The sequence below is a fragment of the Lepidochelys olivacea genome (assembly GCF_965140295.1).
Source record: "Lepidochelys olivacea isolate rLepOli2 genome assembly, chromosome: 10".
In the NCBI taxonomy this organism is placed as follows: domain Eukaryota; kingdom Metazoa; phylum Chordata; order Testudines; family Cheloniidae; genus Lepidochelys; species Lepidochelys olivacea.
The window spans coordinates 25,970,256-25,992,566 of record NC_140420.1 but is presented as its reverse complement, the minus strand read 5'-3'; the positions used below and the strand labels follow the sequence as shown (position 1 = coordinate 25,992,566).

At 42.1% G+C, this 22,311-nt stretch overlaps 1 protein-coding gene across 1 annotated transcript in view; it reads right to left on the bottom strand.

Moving 5' to 3' along the window:
- Positions 1–22,311, bottom strand: part of CARHSP1 (calcium regulated heat stable protein 1) — a 56,761-nt gene that overhangs the window by 14,624 nt on the left and 19,826 nt on the right. Inside the window, exons 2-3 of the mRNA XM_084640782.1 lie at positions 6,508–6,700; positions 4,099–4,221 (exon numbers count right to left, since the gene is read on the bottom strand). Of these exons, the coding sequence (XP_084496908.1) occupies positions 4,099–4,221; positions 6,508–6,680 (296 nt within the window). The 5' untranslated portion in view covers positions 6,681–6,700. The remainder of the gene's footprint in view (positions 1–4,098; positions 4,222–6,507; positions 6,701–22,311) is intronic.

Here is a 22,311-nt window from a genome sequence, read left to right as displayed (position 1 = left end):
TGTTGAAAGTGACACTATATAATGATAACTGAGTCATTAGAATCTACTGAGCCATTATGGGTTATACAACGCTCCTGAAATGAGCAATGCCCATTAATGAAGAACAGTGTTTCTAATTCCCAATGCAAGATGCTGAAAAGCAAAGAGTTATTAAATCATTTCTGCACTGCCTGGTGTCAGAAGAGACAGTGACACTTCCATTCACTTTCAACCACAAAAGCTATTTCCACCTACCTGAACCATACTTCAGAATAATTAAAGAACACAGAACTTGTTGAAATCTTCAACACTTTGGTAATTGCACATATTAATAAGAGGGAGGGAAATGTCAACTATTTTAAAACTGTAGATCTGAAACTGAACATTTAAACTAAAGGCCCAATCCTGTTCTTATTAATATCAATGGAAAAACTCCCACTTACTTCAATGAGAGAAGAGTTAGACCCTAGACATATACAGCCTTCCAGTCCCACAAAACTTGGAAGTGTTAAACTTGCTAACATGCTTATAAAACAGTATTTGGAAGGAAAACATAAAGCAACTCTGCATCAGACCATGATGCATTCAGAAAAACTGGACACCAGTAATAGTGGGATCATCAGGCAAAAAGAGCCAATCCTGAAATTACTCAGGAAAACACAAATGAGAGGCAGGGTGGTTCAGTAGATAAGGCACTAGACTGGGATTCAGGAGACCGATGTTCAATTCCCATCTTTGCCAATAGCCTGCCTGCTACCCTCCCACTCTCTCTCTGCCCTCTCTATTTCAACTGTAAGCTTTTCAGTGCAGGGGTCATCTTTTCCAATGTGTTTGTGCAGAGCCAAACTGAGCCTAGCATGAGGCCCCAATCTAAGTTGAGACCTCTAGGCACTCCTGAAATACAAATAAATCATGACCACCACCATCAGTGGGGCTTGAACCTGCAGACATTCACTACTGGGGCCAGTGCAGTGAAGAGCTCCAGCAGAAAAGCACTTCACCCAGAGATACGTTTTCAAGAGCACATGCATTGTTTGCAAGTCTGGCAGGCGTAGGGGAGGTTAATAATGCACATGACACTGCATTATCGAAGTGGTACATATTTATCAAGAACTGCACTTGCTCCAACTTCTACACCACCAGTATCACTGAAATAGGAGCCAGGTGGAGCCAGAGTAAATAAGTGCCCATATTTAAACAAAGAATTACTGAAGGATCAACACAAGGGGAGGTGCTGAGGAGGCAAACACGGTACAATCTCAAACTCCATGTGTTTGAACAAATTGAACCAATATGGAAAGGATGTGAAGAGAAGAAATTTTTCAGTTGCTTATATACCAATGCTAGGTGTGTGGGACACACGTGAGAGGAACAGGTAGTTCTCATTGATGAGAAAAAAATTGCGGTTACTGGTATTCCTGATAGCTGGTGGGATATTTCACATGATTGCAATGTTAAAATCATCAGTTATAACCTGCTCAGGAAGGAGAGAGTGGGTAAAAGAGCTGGGGAGGATAGGGTCACTCTACGTTAAAGACACTATCACCTGTTTTAGGATCACTGATAACTAAGAACTACAGGACCTTGAATGCACATGGATCAATTGCTAACTCACAAAACCCAAGGAAGGCTACTAGTGGAGGCTTGTTACAGGCCACCAAATCAACCCAGAGAGCAGGATAAATTACTCCTTAAACACTCATCTGTAAAGAAAACCTGTGATGCTGCTGGGCACCAATATGGGCACCATATAAGCACAACATAAGAACACAAGAACGGCCCTACTGGGCCAGACCAAAGGTCCATCTAGCCCAGTATCCTGTCTTCTGACAATGGCCAACCCCAAGTGCCCCAGAGGGAATGAAAAGAACAGGTAATCATCAAGTGATCCATCCCCTGTCACCCATTCTCAGCATCTAGCAAACAGAGGGTAGGGACACCATCCCTGCCCATCCTGCATGAATTCATCTAGTTCTTTTTTGAACCCTGCTATAGTCTTGGCCTTCAGAACATCCTCTGGCAAGGAGTTCCACAGGTTGACTGTGCATTGTGTGAAAAAATCCTTCCTTTTGTTTTAAACCTGCTGCCTATTAATTTCATTTGGTGATCCCTAGTTCTTGTGTTATAAGAAGGAGTAAATAACACTTCCTTATTTACTTTCTCCACACCAGTCATGATTTTATAGACTTCTATCATAATCCCCCCAGAGTCATCTCTTTTCCAAGCCGAAAAGTCCCAGTCTTTTTAATCATTCCTAATACGGAAGCTGTTCCATGCCCCTAATCATTTTTGTAGCCCTTTTCTGAACCTTTTCCAATTCCAATATATCTTATTTGAGATGGGGCAACCACATCTGCACACAGTATTCAAGATGTGGGTGTACCCTGGATTTATTTAGAGGCAATATGATATTTTCTGTCTTATTATCTATCCCTTTCTTAATGATTCCCAACATTTTGTTTGCTTTTTTGACTGCTGCTGCACATTGAGTGGATGTTTTCAGAGAAGTATCCACAATGACCCCAAGATCATAGAATCATAGAATATCAGGGTTGGAAGGGACCTCAGGAGGTCATCTAGTCCAACCCCCTGCTCAAAGCAGGACCAATCCCCAATTTTTGCTCCAGATCCCTAAATGGCCCCCTCAAGGATTGAACTCACAACCCTGGGTTAGCAGGCCAATTTTCAAACCACTGAGCTATCCCTCCCCCCTTTCTTGAGTGGTAACAGCTAATTTAGACACCATCATTTTATATTTATAGTTGGGATTCTGTTTTCCAATGTGCATTATTTTGCATGTATCAACATTTAATTTCATCTGCCATTTTGTTGCCCAGTCACCCAGTTTTGAGAGATCCTTCTGTAGCTCTTCGCAGTCTGCCTGGGACTTAACTATCTTGAGTAGTTTTGTTTCATCTGCAAATTTTGCCACCTCACTGTTTACCCCTTTTTCCAGATCATTTATGAATATGTTGAATAGGACTGGGCCCAGTACAGACCCCTGGGGCACACCACTATTTACCTCTCTCCATTCTGAAAACTGACCATTTATTCCTCTCCTTTGTTTCCTATCTTTTAACCAGTTACCAATCCATGAGAGGACCTTCCCTCTTATCCCATGACATCTTACTTTGCTTAAGAGCCTTTGGTGAGGGACCTTGTGAAAGGCTTTCTGAAAATCTAAGTACACTATATCCACTGGATCCCCCTTGTCCACATGCTTCTCCACCCCCTCAAAGAATTCTAGTAGATTGGTGTGGCATGATTTCCATTTACAAAAAACATGTTAACTCTTCCCCAATAAATTATGTTCATCTATGTGTCTGACAATTCTGTTCTTTATTATTGTTTCGACCAGTTTTCCCAGTACTGAAATCAGGCTTACTGGCCTATAATTCCTAGAATCACCTCCGGAGCCCTTTTTAAAAATTGGAGGTCCCATGACCTCCATTCTGGAGGTCTCATGAAGCCAGTAGGAAACATCACTTGGAGTTTCTAAAAATCATAGATGATAATTTTTTAACAAAAAGGGTATTGCACCCAATACAAGTTAATTTGATTTTGAACTTCATTATGACAAATGACAATGAACTAACCACTGGCCTGGAAATTGGCGGTTACATAGGGACCAGTGATCACGATCTGATTACATTTATTGTGGGCAAACAGAAGACAATCAGTAATATAGATACTTGATGCTTCAAAAGGGCTAATTTCCCAAAGGTGAGGGAAGAAATTGATTGGGAAGAAAACTTAAGAGGGAAAAAAGTGAATGAAAATTGGCAGCTCTTGGCCTTTCTGGAAGGTATGCTTTAATCAAACACAAGTAATTGGACTCAATGCAGAACACACTGGGTGAAATGTAAAGGCCTGTGACATACAGAAGGTCAGGCTAAATGATCTAATAGTCCCTTCTGGCCTAAAAATCTATGACTTTATAGTATTGCTCAATAACCAGATTAGCCTACTACTTTCCATAATATTTGCATATTTTTCTGCACTGAGGTTAAAGTTTCACAACACAGACCCCTTTATAACCTGAGTAATGGGAGGGGGGGAAGAGGGGAAAGGAGATTGCCAATCAGCTGTAAATTACAACATCCAACTTGAAAGACTTACTCAGAAATGTGTACAAAGATGTCTGGCCCTCCATCTGCAGGAGTAATGAAGCCATGGCCTTTGGAGCGACAGAAGCATTTACAGACTCCTTTATAGACAGGGCCTTCAGAGGCCCGCACGGTCCTGCATAGGGAGAGGGACACAAATAAGCAGTTCATGTTCAGTTATATGTGGGCTTCCACCAACACCAGAGCTAGAGAATACCATCCACACTGAATACAACAGTCCAAATGTTCAGTCACACGCCACTAACATGTCTCTCTGTGCAAACTATTTTAACATACAGTATGATATGCTACACACATCTTATCTAGCACCCAATGGCCTTTGAAAATGGATCAAAATCAATACAGATCTATGCTGGTGCTGTAGTCCGGTACTTTGTGCCTGATTCTGTGGTACTGTTTGTTTGTTTGTTTGTTGTGCTGCTGCCACCACGTGGAACCCAATCAAAAGTTGGCAGGAGGTGGGAACGTAGCGTTTCAGTTTGTCAACAGCCCTTCTGACCTCTTCCTTGCTCGCACTGTAGCCGATTCTCTCTCATTTCTGAGCTGCTGGCTGGATGCTATTATGAGCTGGCTAACCCCCAGTAAGTCATTTGTATTGCCACTTAGACAAGCCCTAATTTTCACAATGTAGGTCACTTTCAGAGGGTTTATTTAGATATGAGTGAATTGAAAAATCTCTTAGAAGAAAATCTGCTCTGTTCCTGAATCACTCATTTAAAGCCACAAGCCCCAGAAAACCGGACAGAAAATTTAAATAACCACATACAGTATTGAAAAAAGTGTCCACGAATAACTTTATTTCTACCTCCAAAAGTGAACTAAGGGCCTGATCCTGTGAGTATTTATTACTGGGTATAACACTTACTGCCCTGAGTAATCCACTGACTTCAAATCAGCCTATTCAGGGAAATAAGCACTCCTCCCTACAGTGATTATAGGAGAAGACCTCAAATCTGTAATGAACCAACTGAAAGTGGAGAATTTCAGGTCACATGCATCAGAAATGAATTTAAAAGATCTAACTGGTGCAACAAGATGTTTGCCACCACAGTCTTTCTTTCCATACAGCTTAGGACTCTGAACTGGCTTAGAGCTCCTTTTGTTTAAAAAGGGCAATCAAAATTAACAGCTGTTTTAATTTTCAGAGTTACCAAATCAGCAAGATTCTGACAATTAACAGTGATTAGAGAATCGCAGGAGCTCCCCCACCCACCAAAAAAACAAACAAAAAAAACAAACACCCTAAGTCTTTAAGAGCTGGAGTGGAGATTAATGACTGATAGTTAGAGCCTATAATTTAGTCATAGGAAAAGTCTAACCCTAGGTATGTTTCAAGGTCACATCAAGCCCAGACATCAAACTGGGCAAGCACTTCCTGAGGTTTTTTTAAAACCATAAATGGTCCATTATAAAGGTTCAGAGCAACTGAAGTATTTTGTAATTAACATCATGTTAAGTTCACCTCTTCTGGTGTGGCTGTTGTTTTTTTTAAAACTCACTTTGAACACAACTGCTAATATAAATAACCTCAATCTTAATTCTCCTATGAATCAGTAATGTTAATTTCTGACAAGAGAAGCTGGGTTACACAGCAGCAAAACACAGCTGACAAACATAACAAGCCAACTAGATGCAGAAGCATTTAAAATATAGACAAACTGAAAGACTGAGGTCTTAGTGATGTAGAATTTTACTGTGAGGTCTGCTTGGACAGACCCCTGCTCCCATAAAGACCTCATTCCAGGATTGGGGTCCAATGGCTGAAAACAGCTTCATATTATATATATGCAGTGTAGTTGTACTCGTGTGGATCCCAGAATATTAGAGAGACAAGCTGTGTGAGGTAATATCCTTTACTGGACCACTTACAGCCTGATCCAAAGTTAATTGAATTCAAGGGAAAGACTCCCATTGCCTTCAGTGGGCTTTGGTGCACAGTTGTATTGTACGGATTTGCTCTTTATCACAGGTCCACGTCATACGTTCGGTCAAAAGTGACCAGACTGTGACCTCTTTGGGGAAGACACTTCAGCAATATTTATTTCACCAGGCCACTCTGGATACACCTTGTCTTGGTAGAATCCTCAGGGGCCTGCACTGGATGGGTGGGTCATGGAGGGTGAAGGATCAAGACAAGGCAGACTGCAATGGAGGATCAGGGTCTTAACTAATTAAAAACAACCACAACCACACACACACTTTGTAAGACAGCTTCAAGCAACCCACAAACGCAGCATCCAGCCAAACCCAACAAGGACAGAGTTATACCAGGAAAACTAGTATATACCTTGAATAACTCTATTAAACTTGTTTTTTGTGCAGATTCACAGAACACTATTAAAAGAGGTCATATGTCAATAGGTGTCCTTCCCTCCTCCCACGTTGCTCCCCCAATACTCACGCTGAAAACGTCCTGGTCCGACGAGTTGGAAGGGGGCTTGGGATAAGGTAACCTCGCATGGGAGATGGAGAACGATCTCTTGTTCTGCGGTTTTCAGGCAGGCGGAGAGAACGTGGAGACCCTGGAGAAGTGGGGGACTGCTCAGAAGCTGAAGATGTGGGCTCAGAAGACATTCCTGATCCCTGAGGAATATCTACCAGGAGGAGGAAATTCTGATTTAGTACAAGATTTTGACCTTTTCAGTAAAGATCATAGTTTTCCAGCTTCTATTAAATCATCAAAGCGGGGTCACTTCCCTGCACCCATATTCCCAGATATTAATGCACCAAGGCGTATTGCTATGTGCAGGATCATATTACATACATTTTCTATCAGCTAGTTCTCACAAACTGCATCGGGAAATTCCCACAGAAAATTTCCAAAGGCCATCTGTTGGCTCACAGATTTGCTGCCCTATTTCTAACATAGCTAGTCTCATTTCATGTATATTGACAATTTACCTATATAAAAAAACCCATAAAATTAAAAAGCATTCCTAGGTTCCTGCCTAAGACATTTTTTTATTTGATAAAACAGATTAAAGTCTGCATTCTCTACAGGCTTGGAGGCAGAAAATCTGGGATTGGTCCTAAACCCTGATCCAGAATCAAAGGCCTGGCCTGCCTCCACTCATAGAAGAAGTGGAATTTCTATTGGAAACACACAGCTCTTTTTTCTTTCCTTTTACTTGGTAACTGGAAGGGAATTTTTTTAGGTATATGAAAAGTGCTGGATTTGCAGCCCAGAAGACTGAAATTTGTTTACAGAAATTTGTTCACAGAACAGGTACTGCAGAGGCCGTGGAAGTGCAAGCCATATTCAGCAGAACTCAGCCCAGACCAGGAGGAACCATCACTAGGGAAAAGATAAGTGAGGCAAGGTCTATGCTAGGAGCGCTTTGCTGGTAGAGCTATGCCAGTATATTATACCAGCAAAGTGCTCCTAGCGTAGACACAGACTACACCAGCAAAAACTTTTGTCGATATAGCTTATTCCATGCACCCCCACCCCCAGTGAAATAAGCTATGCCAACAAAAGTGCCGTTTTTTTGGTACAGCTGCATCTACACTACACAGCTGTGTTGGTCAGAGGTCACAAACTAATCACACCCATGAGTGACGAGCTATGCTGGGAAACGTTTGTAGTGCAGAACTGACCCGATTCTCCAAACCAGTCAAATTCTTGGTCTTCTTGCCAAAACTCCGCAAAAGGGTGTCACATTGATAAGAACATATCTACCCACTGGGGCTAGACTGAGACCACACTGCAGTTCAATGGTAACTGTCTGTCCTTACCACCTGGGTTGGATTCAGACCAATGATGGAGAGGCAAATACTCCATATTTAAATTAAGAATCCCAATCCCATGAACACCAGCCAGTCTTGTCCTTACCCACTTTGAATAGCAGGAAAGGAAAAAAGGTCTTTTCCTTTCCTTACCCCAATCTCAAGTTCTGTGTTTCTAATGACACAAACAATCCAAAACTCTCAGGAGTTTATTTTCCCAGCATTACAGGACTGAGACCATGTCACATACACGAAAAGCCTCATTTAAAGGCATGGGAGTGGTGATGAGGAATACAAAAGCCAGAAAAAGTAAAAACCTCTTACTGAAAGGACTAGTCAGGGAAACAAGGGAAAGAAAAGCTTCCCAAATTGCATTTGACTGGTTTTGGCCAGTTACAATCAGACACCTTCTTGTTGGGGCTACAGTATATGCTTATACCCTGTGTATTTCTCTTGAGTGAAAGCCCTGTTGAACTGGTTTCATATGGCAGTGCAAAAGGATCCTGGTTTAATTATTTTTAAATGTAATAGCATTATTTTTTTTAATTTAATACATAAACAACTGCTATAGCTGCTGGTACATGGAGTAGAAACCCACTGACAACGTCACCTACGATTTAAGCTTCTCTTTTCTTTTACTTTCATGTATATTTCAGTGAATAACAGAAGAGTAAACAACAGCACTTTGAAGCACTGAGTCTCTTTGACACACCTCCACCCACTCACCCATCCACTTGAAGGAATGTGATCAAGGGCTCCTCTACACACAGATGCTGTGCTGCTTAATTATACCAATGTAGCAGGACAACTCCCCCAGTGTGGGTACACTTACACCAAAATAAAAGTGCTTACCCCGATATAGCTATACTGGTATAACTGGGAATACGGGGGCATAAGCTATACTGGTATAATTGCATCCACATTATAGGCTGTAGCAACGTAACAGTTCCAGAAAACATATCACCAAGACCAAAAGCTGATTCAAACTGGAGTTTTTCAAACCAGACAAAAGAAACCCATCTCACACCCTGCTCAGACTCCTACACACCCCTTCCCATGAATTATGGAGCGAATCCTTAGCTAAAAGAGTCACATTCTTGCTGTCAATACAACAATTCCATTCCCATTAGTTCCTTATTGAAACTATCAAGTATAAAATTAAAGCAGCCTCTTTAGAATGAAGACATCAGGGAAAAACCTTTCTTGGTTTAATTACTTGAGGTGTCAAGAGGGTAAGGTGGAAGAGACAAGATCTTCATGTTCCCTTTAGCAAGGCTTGAACTTTTCACACCACATCCTCAAGGGCCCCAACGCCCTGCTGAAATAAATGCTTTTTTCAGATTATTTGGACACAGATGGTTCCTTGGGGTACGTCTTGTTCCTTGGACACAGCGGCGCTGCTGCAGATACTCTATGCTGAAAGGCAAGACCTCTCCCGTTGGCATAAAAACCCTGTCTCCGTGAGCAGCGTAAGCCATGTTGGCCGGAGAAGCTCTCCCGCTGACACAATGCTGTGCACATGAACACTTATCATAGAATCATAGAATATCAGGGTTGGAAGGGACCTCAGGAGGTCATCTAGTCCAGGCCCCTGCTCAAAGCAGGACCAATCTCCAGTTTTTGCCCCAGATCCCAAATGGCCCCCTCAAGGATTGAACTCACAACCCTGGGTTTAGCAGGCCAATGCTCAAACCACTGAGCTATCCCTCCCCCCATCATATGCTTATGATGGTGTAATGTATGTTGCTGGAGGGAGAGTGGAATATTCACACCCCTGAGCGACGTAAGTTTTGTCGACATAGGCTGTAGTGTAGACACAGCCTTAGAGTCATTGGCCAATGTCAGCCCTGATGTAAGTGGGCTCAACATTTGGCAGGGATTGGGACAACAGTGCCAAAGCCATAGGGTTTCCCAATTTTTTTTTCCTAGTGATTTGCTGAACAAGCTTTTGCTGAGGAAGTCAAGAAGAGACCCCAGTGTTACAACTGAAACTCAAAAGGTCTCTTTATTTATTTTCTTTGCTCTCAAGGGCTGAGCAACCCCAATGGCAGTAGAGACCTAAGATGTCTCCAACGAACCCTAAAGCAAAAGTAAAACAGAGGTGATTTAAAATTCCAGTTTGAAAACTGAACAAATCAGAGGTGACATGGGCTGTTGTACCAGCATCAGTACAAATTTTTACAAAGAAGCAAGGCTTTTACCAGGTTATACACATTTGAATCCACTCGTCAGGGGACACAGAGAAGAAACCCTTGGCATTTTGCTTATATCTATAACAAGCAAAGCACAAAGTAACTGTGTTTCCCCTGTGCCTTGTAAAGCAGGAGAGGATGGGAAGCAGCCGGAAGCACATTAATCTATTTTAGTTTGATATATAGATGACCTGCAAAGACATTTACACACAAAAAGGCTATAAAGATTTTGAAGTGTGCTGACTCACCTTACTGTTTCACTTTATCCTATCCCTGTGCCCTTTGCATTGTTGACATAAAATAAAATGTGATCAATGTCCAAAAAAGGGCTTACCATTCATTTGTAAGGTATTTGTAACCCTTCGTACTCTCCCCTCTTCTCCCCCTCCCTTCCCCCTGCCCACCCTATGACCAAAGCAGATGTATTTCCCTGACTCTCACTTATTATTCGTATTACAGTAGAGCCCAGAGGTTGTAAATCAGGATCAGAACCTAGATGTTACATAAAAACACAGAGCAAGAGACAGCCCTTGCCTTAGAGGGCTAATCACCTAATTTCAAGCACGATGCAACAAGGAAATGCAACAAATAAACCAAAGGAACAGGACAGGGACAGTGAAGACAGAAGTAACAGAAGACCTGCAAGGACAGCCAGATAGTTGTGAATCAATTGATGTAAAGAAATAAAAGCAATCTGCCAACAGAGTGCAAACTGGGAAGGTCTTACACATGCCATGGAACCCCTTTGGACAAGACATTTCAGGAAAAGTTCATGATTTTTCCTCGATTTCTGTTGGGGGTTTACTTGCTTGAGCATTGAACCTAATTAGTATTTCAGATAACATGAATCAATAACTTCCTGAAGAATCACACTCCTTGTATGTATTGGTACTTTAAAATGTTTGCATTTGTTAAAACATGTGCTTTTAGAGTATTACTGCTAAAGTAAATGGGGCATTTGTTTCCATGCAACTACAATATAGTTAGCAGGCCAACATTTCAAAAGCATCTAAATCCCATTCAAAGTCAATGGGATTTAGGAGCCTATGTCACTTATTAGAATTTTACCTAGTATCCATTCAAATTAGTCACAGTCTGTACTCATCAGCAGATTGAGGGACTCGGGTCAAACTCAACCACTGAAACCTCAAGGAAAATGCTACTTTAAGAGGCTTAATCTCCAGCTTCTTACTGGGCTAACAATCCGGAACCACAAACTCACTAGACACATTATAACATTCAACACCATACACATTCTTTAGAGATGCCCCCGGTGCATATCTTCCACGAAGAGTATGTCTACACTACGAAATTAGGTTGATTTTATAGAAGTCGATCTTTAGAAATCGATTGTATACAGTCGATTGTGTATGTCCCCACTAAGCACATTAAATCGGTGGAGTGCGTCCTCAATACCGTGGCTAGCATTGACTCACGGAGTGGTGCACTGTGGGTAGCTATCCCACAGTTCCCACAGTCTCCGCTCCCCATTGGAATTCTGGGTTAAGCTCCCAATGCCTGATGGGGCAAAAACATTGTCGCAGGTGGTTTTGGGTACATGTCGTCAGTCTCCCCTCCTTCCCTCCCTCCGTGAAAGCAACGGCAGACCATCGTTTCGCGCCTGTTTTCCTGGGTTACCCATGCAGACGCCATAGCATGGCAAGCATGGAGCCCATTCAGCTCACTGCTGCTGTTGTGAGCATTGTAAACATCTCGCGCATTATCCTGCAGTATGTGCAGAACCTGGCTAAGAGACTCCAGCACGAGGACGATTGTGAGGAGGACCTGGACACAGACATTCCTGAAAGCACGGGCTATGGCAATTGGGACATCATGGCAGCAGTGGGGCTGGATGATACAGTGGAACACCAATTCTGGGCCCGGAAAACAAGCACAGACTGGTGGGACCGCATAGTGTTGCAGGTATAGGATGATTCACAGTGGCTGCCACTTTCCTTGAACTTTGTGAGTTGCTTTCCCCGGCCCTGAAGCGCAGGAATACCAAGATGAGAGCTGCCCTGCCAGTTGAGAAGTGAGTGGCAATAGCCCTGTGGAAGCTTGCAATGCCTGACTGCTACCCGTCAGTCGGGAATCAATTTGGAGAGTGCAAATCTACTGTGGCGACTGCTGTGATCAAAGTAGCCAATGCAATCACTGAACTTCTGTTATCAAGGGTAGTGACTCTGGGAAATGTGCAGGTCATAGTGGATGGCTTTGCTGCAACAGGTTTCCCTAATTGTGGTGGAGCAATAGACGGAATGCATATCCCTATCTTGGCACCAGACCACCTTGCCAATCAGTATGTAAACTGCAAGGGGTACTTCTCAATGGTGCTGCAAGCACTGGTGGATCACAAGGGACATTTCACCGAAATCAACGTGGGATGGCTGGAAAAGGTGCATGATGCTCGCATTTTTAGGACCTCCAGGCTGTTCGAGCAGCTGCAAGAAGGGACTTACTTCCCAGACCAGAAAATTACCGTTGGGGATGTTGAAATGCCAATAGTTATCCTTGGGGACCCAGCCTACCCCTTGCTCCCATGGCTCATGAAGCCGTACACAGGCAGCCTGGACAGTAGTAAGGAGCAGTTCAACTATAGGCTGAGCAAGTGCAGAATGGTGGTAGAATGTGCATTTGGACATTTAAAAGCCTGCTGGTGCTGTTTGCTGACTAGGTTAGACCTCAGTGCAACCAACAATCCCATTGTTATTGCTGCTTGCTGTGTGCTCCACAATATCTGTAAGAGTAAGGGGAGATGTTTATGGCGGGGTGGGAGGTTGAAGAAAATCACCTGGCGGCTGATTTGGAGCAGCCAAACACCAGGGCAATTAGAAGAGCACAGCTGGGCGCGCTGCACATCAGAGAGGCTTTGAAACCAGTTTCATGACTGGCCAGGCTACGGTGTGACAGTTGTGTGTGTTTCTCCTTGATGCAAACCCACCCCCTTTGTTGATTTTAATTCTCTGTAAGCCAACCACCCTCCCCCCTTTGATCACAGCTGGCAAAGGAAATAAAGTAACTTGTTTTGAAACCATGCATTCTTTCTTTATTAATTAAAAAAAAGTGAGATAACTGACAAGGTAGTCCGGGTGGGGTGGGGGAGGAGGGAAGGACAAGGCCACTTTGCTTATTGTAGCCACACTACAAATCAAAACTGTTTGAATGACAGCCTCCTGTTGCTTGGGCCATCCTCTGGAGTGGAGTGGCTGGGTGCCCGGAGCCTTCTCCCCCCGCCTTCCCCCCCCCATTCTTGGTAGTCTTGCTGAGGAGGATATGGAACTTGGGGAGGAGGGCAGGTGGTTATACAGTGGATGCAGTGGGGGTCTGTGCTCTTGTTGGCTTTCCTGCAGCTCATCATGTCCGTTTGCTCCCCCATTAGCCTTAGCATCACTTCCTGCTCTGCTCATCATTGTCACTTAATGCTTTCCTGGCCTCTGCCACTGAATGCCTCCATGCATTAAGCTGTGCCCTATCAGTGCAGGAGGACTGCATAAGCACCAAAAACATGTCATCGCGAGTGCATTTTTTTCACCTTCTAATCTATGATAACTTCAGGGACAGAGCTAATAGGGGGAGCACAGAAACATTTGCACCTGTGGGAGGATAAAAAGGGAGAGTAAAATTTAAGATGATACATTTCTGAGAACAAAAGGGAGACTCTTTCACAGTGAATCAAGCAATTCACAGCAGACAGCACATGTGCTTTAGGTACAAGGTCACATTTTGCCTTTTCTATTGAGCGCCTGCCGGTATGGTGACACATCACACACGGCTGGGCAACAGAATTCCATTTCCAGGCAACCATGGTAAGTCAAAGGGTACCCGGGGTTGGCTTCTTATGCCTTCATAACATGTGGGAATGGTTTCAAACTGCAGCGCCCTCCTTTCCCATAGAAAGCAATGTCGGTTGGGTTTCACATTTAAAAGGAGGGGCTGCGGTTTTCGGGTGGATGTGCAGCACACACCTCCCTCCACCCCTCCGTGTGGCTATTCTCTGGGATGATCCCTTCACCCCTCCCCCTGCCACATGGCTATTCTCCGGGATGATCCTTTCACCCAAGCGCAAACAGCCCAGCATGAACGGGGTCCTTTTACTGTTCCCTTACAAAAATTCCCCTATTTCAACCAGGTGACCATGAATGATATCACCCTCCTGAGGCTGACACAGAAAGATATAGACCAAATGTTGCTTGAATGCGACCAAAACGCAGAACCATTCACTGCCATGCTTGGTACTGCAATGATTCCAGACTACTTGCTACTGGCTTGGTGTGGTAAAGTGTCCTACCGTGGAGGACGAAATAAGGCAGCCCTCCCCAAAAACCTTCTGCAAAAGCTTTCAGAGTACCTCCAGGAGAGCTTCATGGAGATGTCCCTGGAGGATTCCCGCTACATCCCCAGACACGTTAACAGATTTTTCCAGTAGCTGTACTGGCCGCAAATACATCCCAAGTCTTCAGGGCAAATCAAACATTAAACACTATTGCTTTTAAACCCTGTACTGTAGTTACAAATGTGCACTCACCAGAGGTGCCTTCTCCGGCTTCAGGGTCAGGGATCCTAACTTGGAAGGGTATTGGCTCCAGGGTGATGAAAAGTTCCTGGCTGCCGGGGAGAACGATTCTCCTCCTCCTCCTCTTCCTCATCCACAAAATCCTCCTCCCTGTTTCATAAGACTCCCCCCTTGCAGGTGTACACAGACAGCGGTGGGGTAGTGGTCGGGTCCCTCCTAGAATGGCATGCAGCTGATCATAGAAGCGGCATGTATGGGGCTCTGACCTGGAGCGACTGTTTGCCTCCTTTGTCTTTTGGTAGGCTTGCCTGAGCTCCTTAACTTTCACGCAGCACTGCTGTGTGTCCCTGTTGTAGCCTCTCTCCATCATGCCCTGTGTGATTTTGGCATATATATTAGCATTTCTTCTTTTTGATCGGAGTTCGGCCTGCACAGATTCTTCTCCCCATACAGCAATCAGATCCAGTGTCTCCCTTTTGGTCCAGGCTGGAGCTCGTTTGCGATTCTGGGGGGACTGCATGGTCACCTGTGCTGCTGAGCTCGCCACGCTGACCAAACAGGAAATGAAATTCAAAAGTTCCCAGGGCTTTTCCTGTGTACCTGGCTAACACATCGGAGTTCAAAGTGCTGTCCAGAGCGGTCACATTGGAGCACTCTGGGATAGCTCCCAGAGGCCAATACCATTGAATTGCCTCTGCACTACCCCAAATTCGACCCAGCAAGGTCGATTTTAGCGCTACTCCCCTCGCCGGGTAGGAGTACAGAAGTTGATTTTAAGAGCCCTTTAGGTTGACAGAACAGGGTTGGTTGTGTAAAAGCAGTCATTTTAAAATCGACCTAACACGGCTAAATTCGACCTAACCCTGTAGTGTAGACCAGGGCAGAGTGAAAAACAAAATATTTCCAAAATACTTACAATCCAATCAATTAAAATATAAATTCCTAACACTGTTTGGAAATAGGGTTTCACACAATCAATATGTATTCTGATGACAAAAATATAATGTGGCAGATTGGCCCTACAAACAATACCGACTGTGTAACCTACAAGCCACTGACAACAGCAACTTTATTGTCAAAGACGACAAAGGAAGGGTTATAGGAGCATTGATCAAGGACGATTTGGTGCATTTCTGTAGTTTATGTTATCTCCGTGAGACGAAGTATTTTCTAAATATCAGCAATGTTACTGAAAAGAAACCTAGAAAGCTGTCATGTCAAAGTTTATGATAACATATTTAAAATATGTCATAAAGCCCTGAGCTGAAACAGGTTCCTGCAGGGGTCAGGCTGCATAGTCAAAACTAAGGTAAATGTTAACACAGCTGAGATTTCAATGGAGTGTAAGGGAATCATGTAATGAACTCCCAATTGACCCTAGCTCCCAAAAGGCTCCTCTTAAAATCCCATCCCATAAAATTATTCTAGAATAGTCTTGACTGAAGGAAATCTTATCATGGCCTTTTCAACCAGATGAGAGGACACTCTACTTAAGGTCTTCCCACTATCCCAAACAGGTGACTATTTCTGTTAAAATTATTAGCAGTGAAAGGGAGTTAATGTTGATATTTCAGTGTTTATCAATAGGGTTCAGAATTAATGTTGTGAACATAGTAACACAACCGAGGACAATTGACAACTCTCACAACTATTGATTCTCTATTTACAGACTCAATAGACAGCACTGCAGAGGGTCCCACTGAAAGATTTTTCTTCATTACATTTGGCTTTTTAAAAATGTCTCTCTGTACGTTCTAATATGGCCCCCATCATGGGGGTATCTGAGCATCAATTGAAATGAATTTTATATTCACAACACACTCACAAGCCAGGAAGTGTGATCCCCATTTGACAGATGGGGAAACAGAAGTCCAAAAAGGTTAGGTGATTTATTCATGGACCACGGTCACACAGGAATCTACAGCAGACACTGAAATTTAACCCAAGTCCCCTGCATTCCACTCTGGTTTCTCAGCCACATGATGACCCTTGCTTACAAATATATAGGTACAGCTAATTTTTACAATCTCTTCAAGGGCTTTTCTGGGATTTAAATCAGATCCTCATACCCACAGAGCACGAATCATACCTCTAGGCCAACAAATTTAAACTCTGCAAAGACAGGGTTCACAAGAAGAGAGTTGGTTTGTTGCACAAGTTCAAGCTAACCCTCATTTTCAAAATGAACAAACAGTTTTAAGGCAGCTTGCATCCATTTGTAGTTTCATTTGAAACAGAGCTTTCATCAGTAAGAAGCATTTCAGCCTGGAACTACATACGCTGGTGGAATGGAAAACATTATCTCTGAGTACTATTTTCAATTCCAAGCAAAAAGGTCCTGCTCCAACAACAGAGCACAGTCTAATTCCAAGTGAAAAATTCCTTACGCATTAGTGCAATGCTAGCTAATCCCAAACAGATGACACGAAGTATAAATGCAGGGTTTTCTGAAGGTATCTGAACATTTTCTTAACTGAGCCCTGGCAAAGGTGACACAGGTAGGGGTAGACGGCACTTTGTTTTAGTCGTGGGGAGGACAGAAGAGAGAAGAAAGTGTAAATTAAGGCACAGAACAGTAAGTAAGGAGATATAGATTCTGTTTCTGCACTACTACTATCTCTGTGTGTGGCTAAGTCCTTTAATGATGATGTGCCTCAGTTTCCCCACTTGTACAACTGGAGTTAACAATACTTTGTTAACTCAAAAGTGGTTATGAGGATTAACTCAGGAGTCTGCTGAGATTCTTTTATGCTATGGCGTTGAGTGCCATGGAAATGCCAATAAATAAATAGAAACAGAAGGTGAAGATGCACAGTTCTTGCTGCCTGCTGAAAAATAAACCCATCTGTTTTTAACAGCCTTACATTTGCTCTCTCTCACATACACACACACACACACTCTTCCTTCACTGGACATTTTCCAACTATAAACCTGGATCAATATGCTTGTATTTTGCATTTATTTAATTTATTTATTTATTGTTAAGATTACAGACACTTTGAAGGATAGACTTCCTTCCATTGCCTCAAAGCCTCAGGCACCTTTGAGGCTCCACTCTGACAGACACCAGACACCAGGTGTCTATCAGAGTGGAGCCCCAAAGGTGCCTGGCGCTTTGAGGCAATAAGCTGATATAATTAATATGTATAAATGAATTAGCAAAATATTTAGATGGTGCCATTTATAGCATCAATATAACTTTATACATAGGTGTGAGATTTTCACTTAGATGTTTTCGAAAACCCCACCCAGATGTCAACTAAAATACGAGCAGATTTAAACACAAAATACTCTGTAATTATTAACAAATGTAACCTTCCATCAAAGCATATTATATATTAGGACTGTCAATTAATCACAGTTAATTCACACGATTAACTAAAAAAATTAATTGTGATTAAAAAAATTTATCGCGATTAATTGCACTTTTAATCACACTGTTAAACAATAGATTACCAATTGAAATGTACTAAATATTTTTGGATTTTTTCTACATTTTCAAATAAATTGATTGCAATTTCAACACAGAATACAAAGTGTACAGTGATCACTTTATATTACTATTTTTTATTACAAATATTTGCACTGTAAAAATGATAAAGAAATAGTATTTTTCAATTCACCTCACACAAGTACTGTAGTGCAATCTCTTTATCATGAAAGCGCAACTTACATATGTAGAATTTTTTTTTTACATAACTGCACTCAAAAAAAACAAAACAATGTAAAACTTTAGAGCCTACAAGTCCACTCAGTCCTACTTCTTGTTCAGCCAATTGCTAAGACAAACAAGTTTGTTTACATTTACAGGACAAAATGCTGCCCGCGTCTTATTTACAATGTCACCTGAAAGTGAGAACAGGTGTTTGCATGGCACTTTTGTAGTTGGAATTGCAAAGTATTTACATGCCAGATGTGCTAAACATTCGTATGCCCCTTCCTGCTTCAACCACAATTCCAGAGGACATGCTTCCATGCTGATGATGCTCATTAAAAAAAGATGCGTTAATTAAATTTGTGACTGAACTCCTTGGGCGAGAATTATATGTCTCCTGCTCTGTGTTTTACCCATATTCTGCCATATATTTCATGTTATAACAGTCTCAGCTGATGACCTGGCACATGTTGTTCATTTTAATCATATATTTTCACAGCAGATCTGACAAAACGCAAAGAAGGTACCAATGTGAGATTTCTAAAGATAGCTACAGCACTTGACCCAAGGTTTAAGAATCCGAAGTGCCTTCCAAAATCTGAGAGGGATGAGGTGTGGAGCATGCTTTCAGAAGCCTCAAAAGAGCAACACTCTAATGCGGAAACTACAGAATGGAACCACCAAAAAAGAAAATCAACCTTCTGCTGGTGGCATCTGACTCAGATGATGAAAATGAATTTGCATTGGTCCGTGCTGCTTTGGATCATTATCGAGCAGAACCCATCATCGAGCAGAACCATGTCCTCTGGAATGGTGGTTGAAGCAGGAAGGGACTTATGAATCTTTAGCACATCTGGCATATAAATATCTTTTGGGGCCAGCTACAACAGTGCCATGCAAACACCAGTTCTCACTTTCAGGTGACACTGTAAACAAGAAGGAGGCAGCATTATCTCCTGCAAATGTAAACAAACTTGTTTGTCTGAGCGATTGGCTGAACAAGAAGTAGGACTGAGTGGACTTGTAGGCTCTAAAGATTACATTGTTTTATTTCTGAGTGCAGTTTTTTTTTTACATAATTCTACATTTGTAAGTTTAACTTTCATGGTAAAGAGGTTGCACTACAATACTTGTTATGGGGGAATTGAAAAATACCATTTCTTTTATCATTTTTATAGCGCAAACATTTGTAATTAAAAATAATAATATAAAGTGAGCACTGTACACTTTGTATTCTGTGTGGTAATTGAAGTCAATATATTTGAAAATGTAGAAAACATCCAAAATATTTAAATAAATTGTATTCTATTATTCTTTAACAGTGCGATTTATCACACAATTAATCACGATTAATTTTTTAATCGCTTGATGGCCCTAATATATATAGATATACACACACACGCATATACACAAGAATGCTAAGTATTTTTTTGCTGTTTATCTTTTTCAAACAACTAATAGAACATTTGAATGACATGGGAACGCCAACATATGATATATAAATATAGGATCTGTCAAATACACATCACATCAGTAACAGTACATGGAAGCTATTCCTTACTCTGGGGTATTGTGATCTTTATTATGAAATTTCCTATTAAGTGCTGCAAAAACCTATTGAGATAGGTTAAAAAGTTAGAGGGGGAGAGAATATTAACTATGCAAAAGATACCCCTATTTGTAGGCTATATAAAAAGTCATTTTTATTGTCATTGTCCTCTTTGTGCACCCCACACCCTAAACGAAGCCTCCAGCCCCTCAAAAAATGCAGAAACTATTTTCCCAAAGTGATGAATTCCTACTGGCACCATAATAGACTACAAAGGAAATCTAATCTCACTTTTGACCAGGACAGGGACCATGAAACTAAACAGACAAGTTATGAGAGACATTTCAAGAAATCTCTCAGCTTGGGTACATATATGCCGCTGTAGCACTTCAGTGACAGGAGGGGTTCTCCCATTGGCATACATAATCCACCTCTCCGAGAGGCAGTAGGTAGGTCGATGTAAGAATTCTAGACCTAGCACTGTCTGCACTAGGGGTTAGGCTGGCATAGCTACATCTCTCAGGGGTGTGGATTTTTCATGCCCCTGAGAGACATAGCTAGGCCGACGGAAGTTCCCAAGGTAGACCAGCTCCTTATGAACAGTTTCTCTTTCACTCGCAAAACACAGTAGCATCTACATCCAGTCCATACAGCTTCAAAGAGATTATCATTTGAAAACTCAGCTGGGCATATTCCAATGTCTCCATGTGCAGTAACATCAGAGCATGAAGAAGAGACCTGGGCTCGCTGTAGCTGGGGCACAACATCAGCTGGACAGAAGACAGTAGTGTGCCTGAAAGTGGTCCCTGAGAGGATACAGTACTGACTGCATGTGCAGAGGCACAAACAGGCCTGCTTAGCTATTCTGCATAAAGCCTGGTATCCTGTGGCATGAGATTAGATTTAAAGGGACGCTGTCAACACCACATTTGTGAAGCTGACTAATTTTTTAAAACCCCAGTTTCTGATAGATGATGTGTCCGGAATTTACTTCCTTTTAAAAATCTTTTTTCAAGGGTTTTCCTGTTCTGTTGATGTTCACAAGGGTGTTTTCAACAAGGGAGAAAATTATTAGTATTGATGAAACTGACTCTACAAATACCTTTCTCCATCCTCTGCTCCCTGCTCCTATCCGGCGAAGAGGGATCACTTAGGCGACTCTGCTCTCTCACTCTCCTCTCCTGAAGAAACTGCTCTGCCCCAAAATGTGGTGTCAATCCCTCGTAAGACTCCTATCCCTTTCAACATATGCAAAATTTCTACTCAGCCAAGGCAACCAGACAAGCAGGTTTCTCCAGCCTTCAACTATACTCTGACATGCCAGGTGCACATTCAAAGCTTTGTTCAAAGTACTCATCCTTTGAGAGCACTGAGCTCCTATTCCCAAACCACAGCAAAGTCAAGTACTTACAAAACAAAGATTGTGAAATAGCTTGTCCAAGAGTTTCCCCTTTAGTAATATACTAGTTTGCATATGAGGAAACTTTCCAAGACTCCTACAGATACGTCAATTAACACTAAAGTCCAGAGCGGTTGCACTGTGCTTTTGAGGTGCTGATGCTTTTACAAAACACAGAGAGCACTATGACACACAAGTCATGCTCTCATGTCTAATTAAACAAGCATTGGGAAAAGAGACCATTTGCTATAATCACGCAGTATGTTAACAACAACTTTGGCATTGCCAGACTATGCCCCAGGTACATTCGAAACCTAATTCCAAAGTAGGCAGATACATTAGGTGCAAGGCAAACTCTTAGAAAATCTTTGCTTAAGAATGTAGCTAACCTTTTTTTTACCAAAACCTTCCATGGAGGTAGCAGAAGAAAGCAGCTACTACATAGCAAGGAGCTGTCTACAAGAAGGTCGAATCAGGCATAAACACAATCTATAAGGTGCATTCATAAATTAGGGGGCATTTTTTCAGGTCAGTATATTCTATTGATAATGTAAACACACAAGAAGACACCATTTAAACAATATCAGATTTAAGGAGGAGAATGGAAGAGAGATGTGCATCAGACAACATGCATATTATTTCAGTGGTTTATACAGGGTACAAACATTATTCAATAATATCCTGTAGACAGCCCTATCAAAAATAAAAAAAGTCAAGACTCTCTCTTCTGGGTAATATGATATTCACCACTGCTGCTGCAGTTTCTTGCTTCCACAGGCTTAGCAGAAGGGAATCAATCAGGAACCTTAAAATGATGCTTTTAAACAAACAGAAAAAAGTGAGCTAGGTGCAGCCTGCCACAGGTAAATTGGTACAGGGGGCTCATCCTCCAGGCTCAATAAACATCACTGGGCCTTATCTAAAACCAAACTATGAAGAGGACAGTGTCTCCCTCTACCCTGAACTCCCTCTCCAAGCGATCTGGATATCTAAACTATCCTATTTCATGCAGATTTGCTCAGTTTGCCTGAATCTTAAAACTAAGGCCTTGTCTACACACAGAAGTTGTTCAGATTTAACTAAATTGGTTTAGAAACTGCTTAAGGCCTTGTTTACACGGACTGAGAAATGATTTAACTAGATCAGTTTATAAACTGCTTTAGTTAAATGG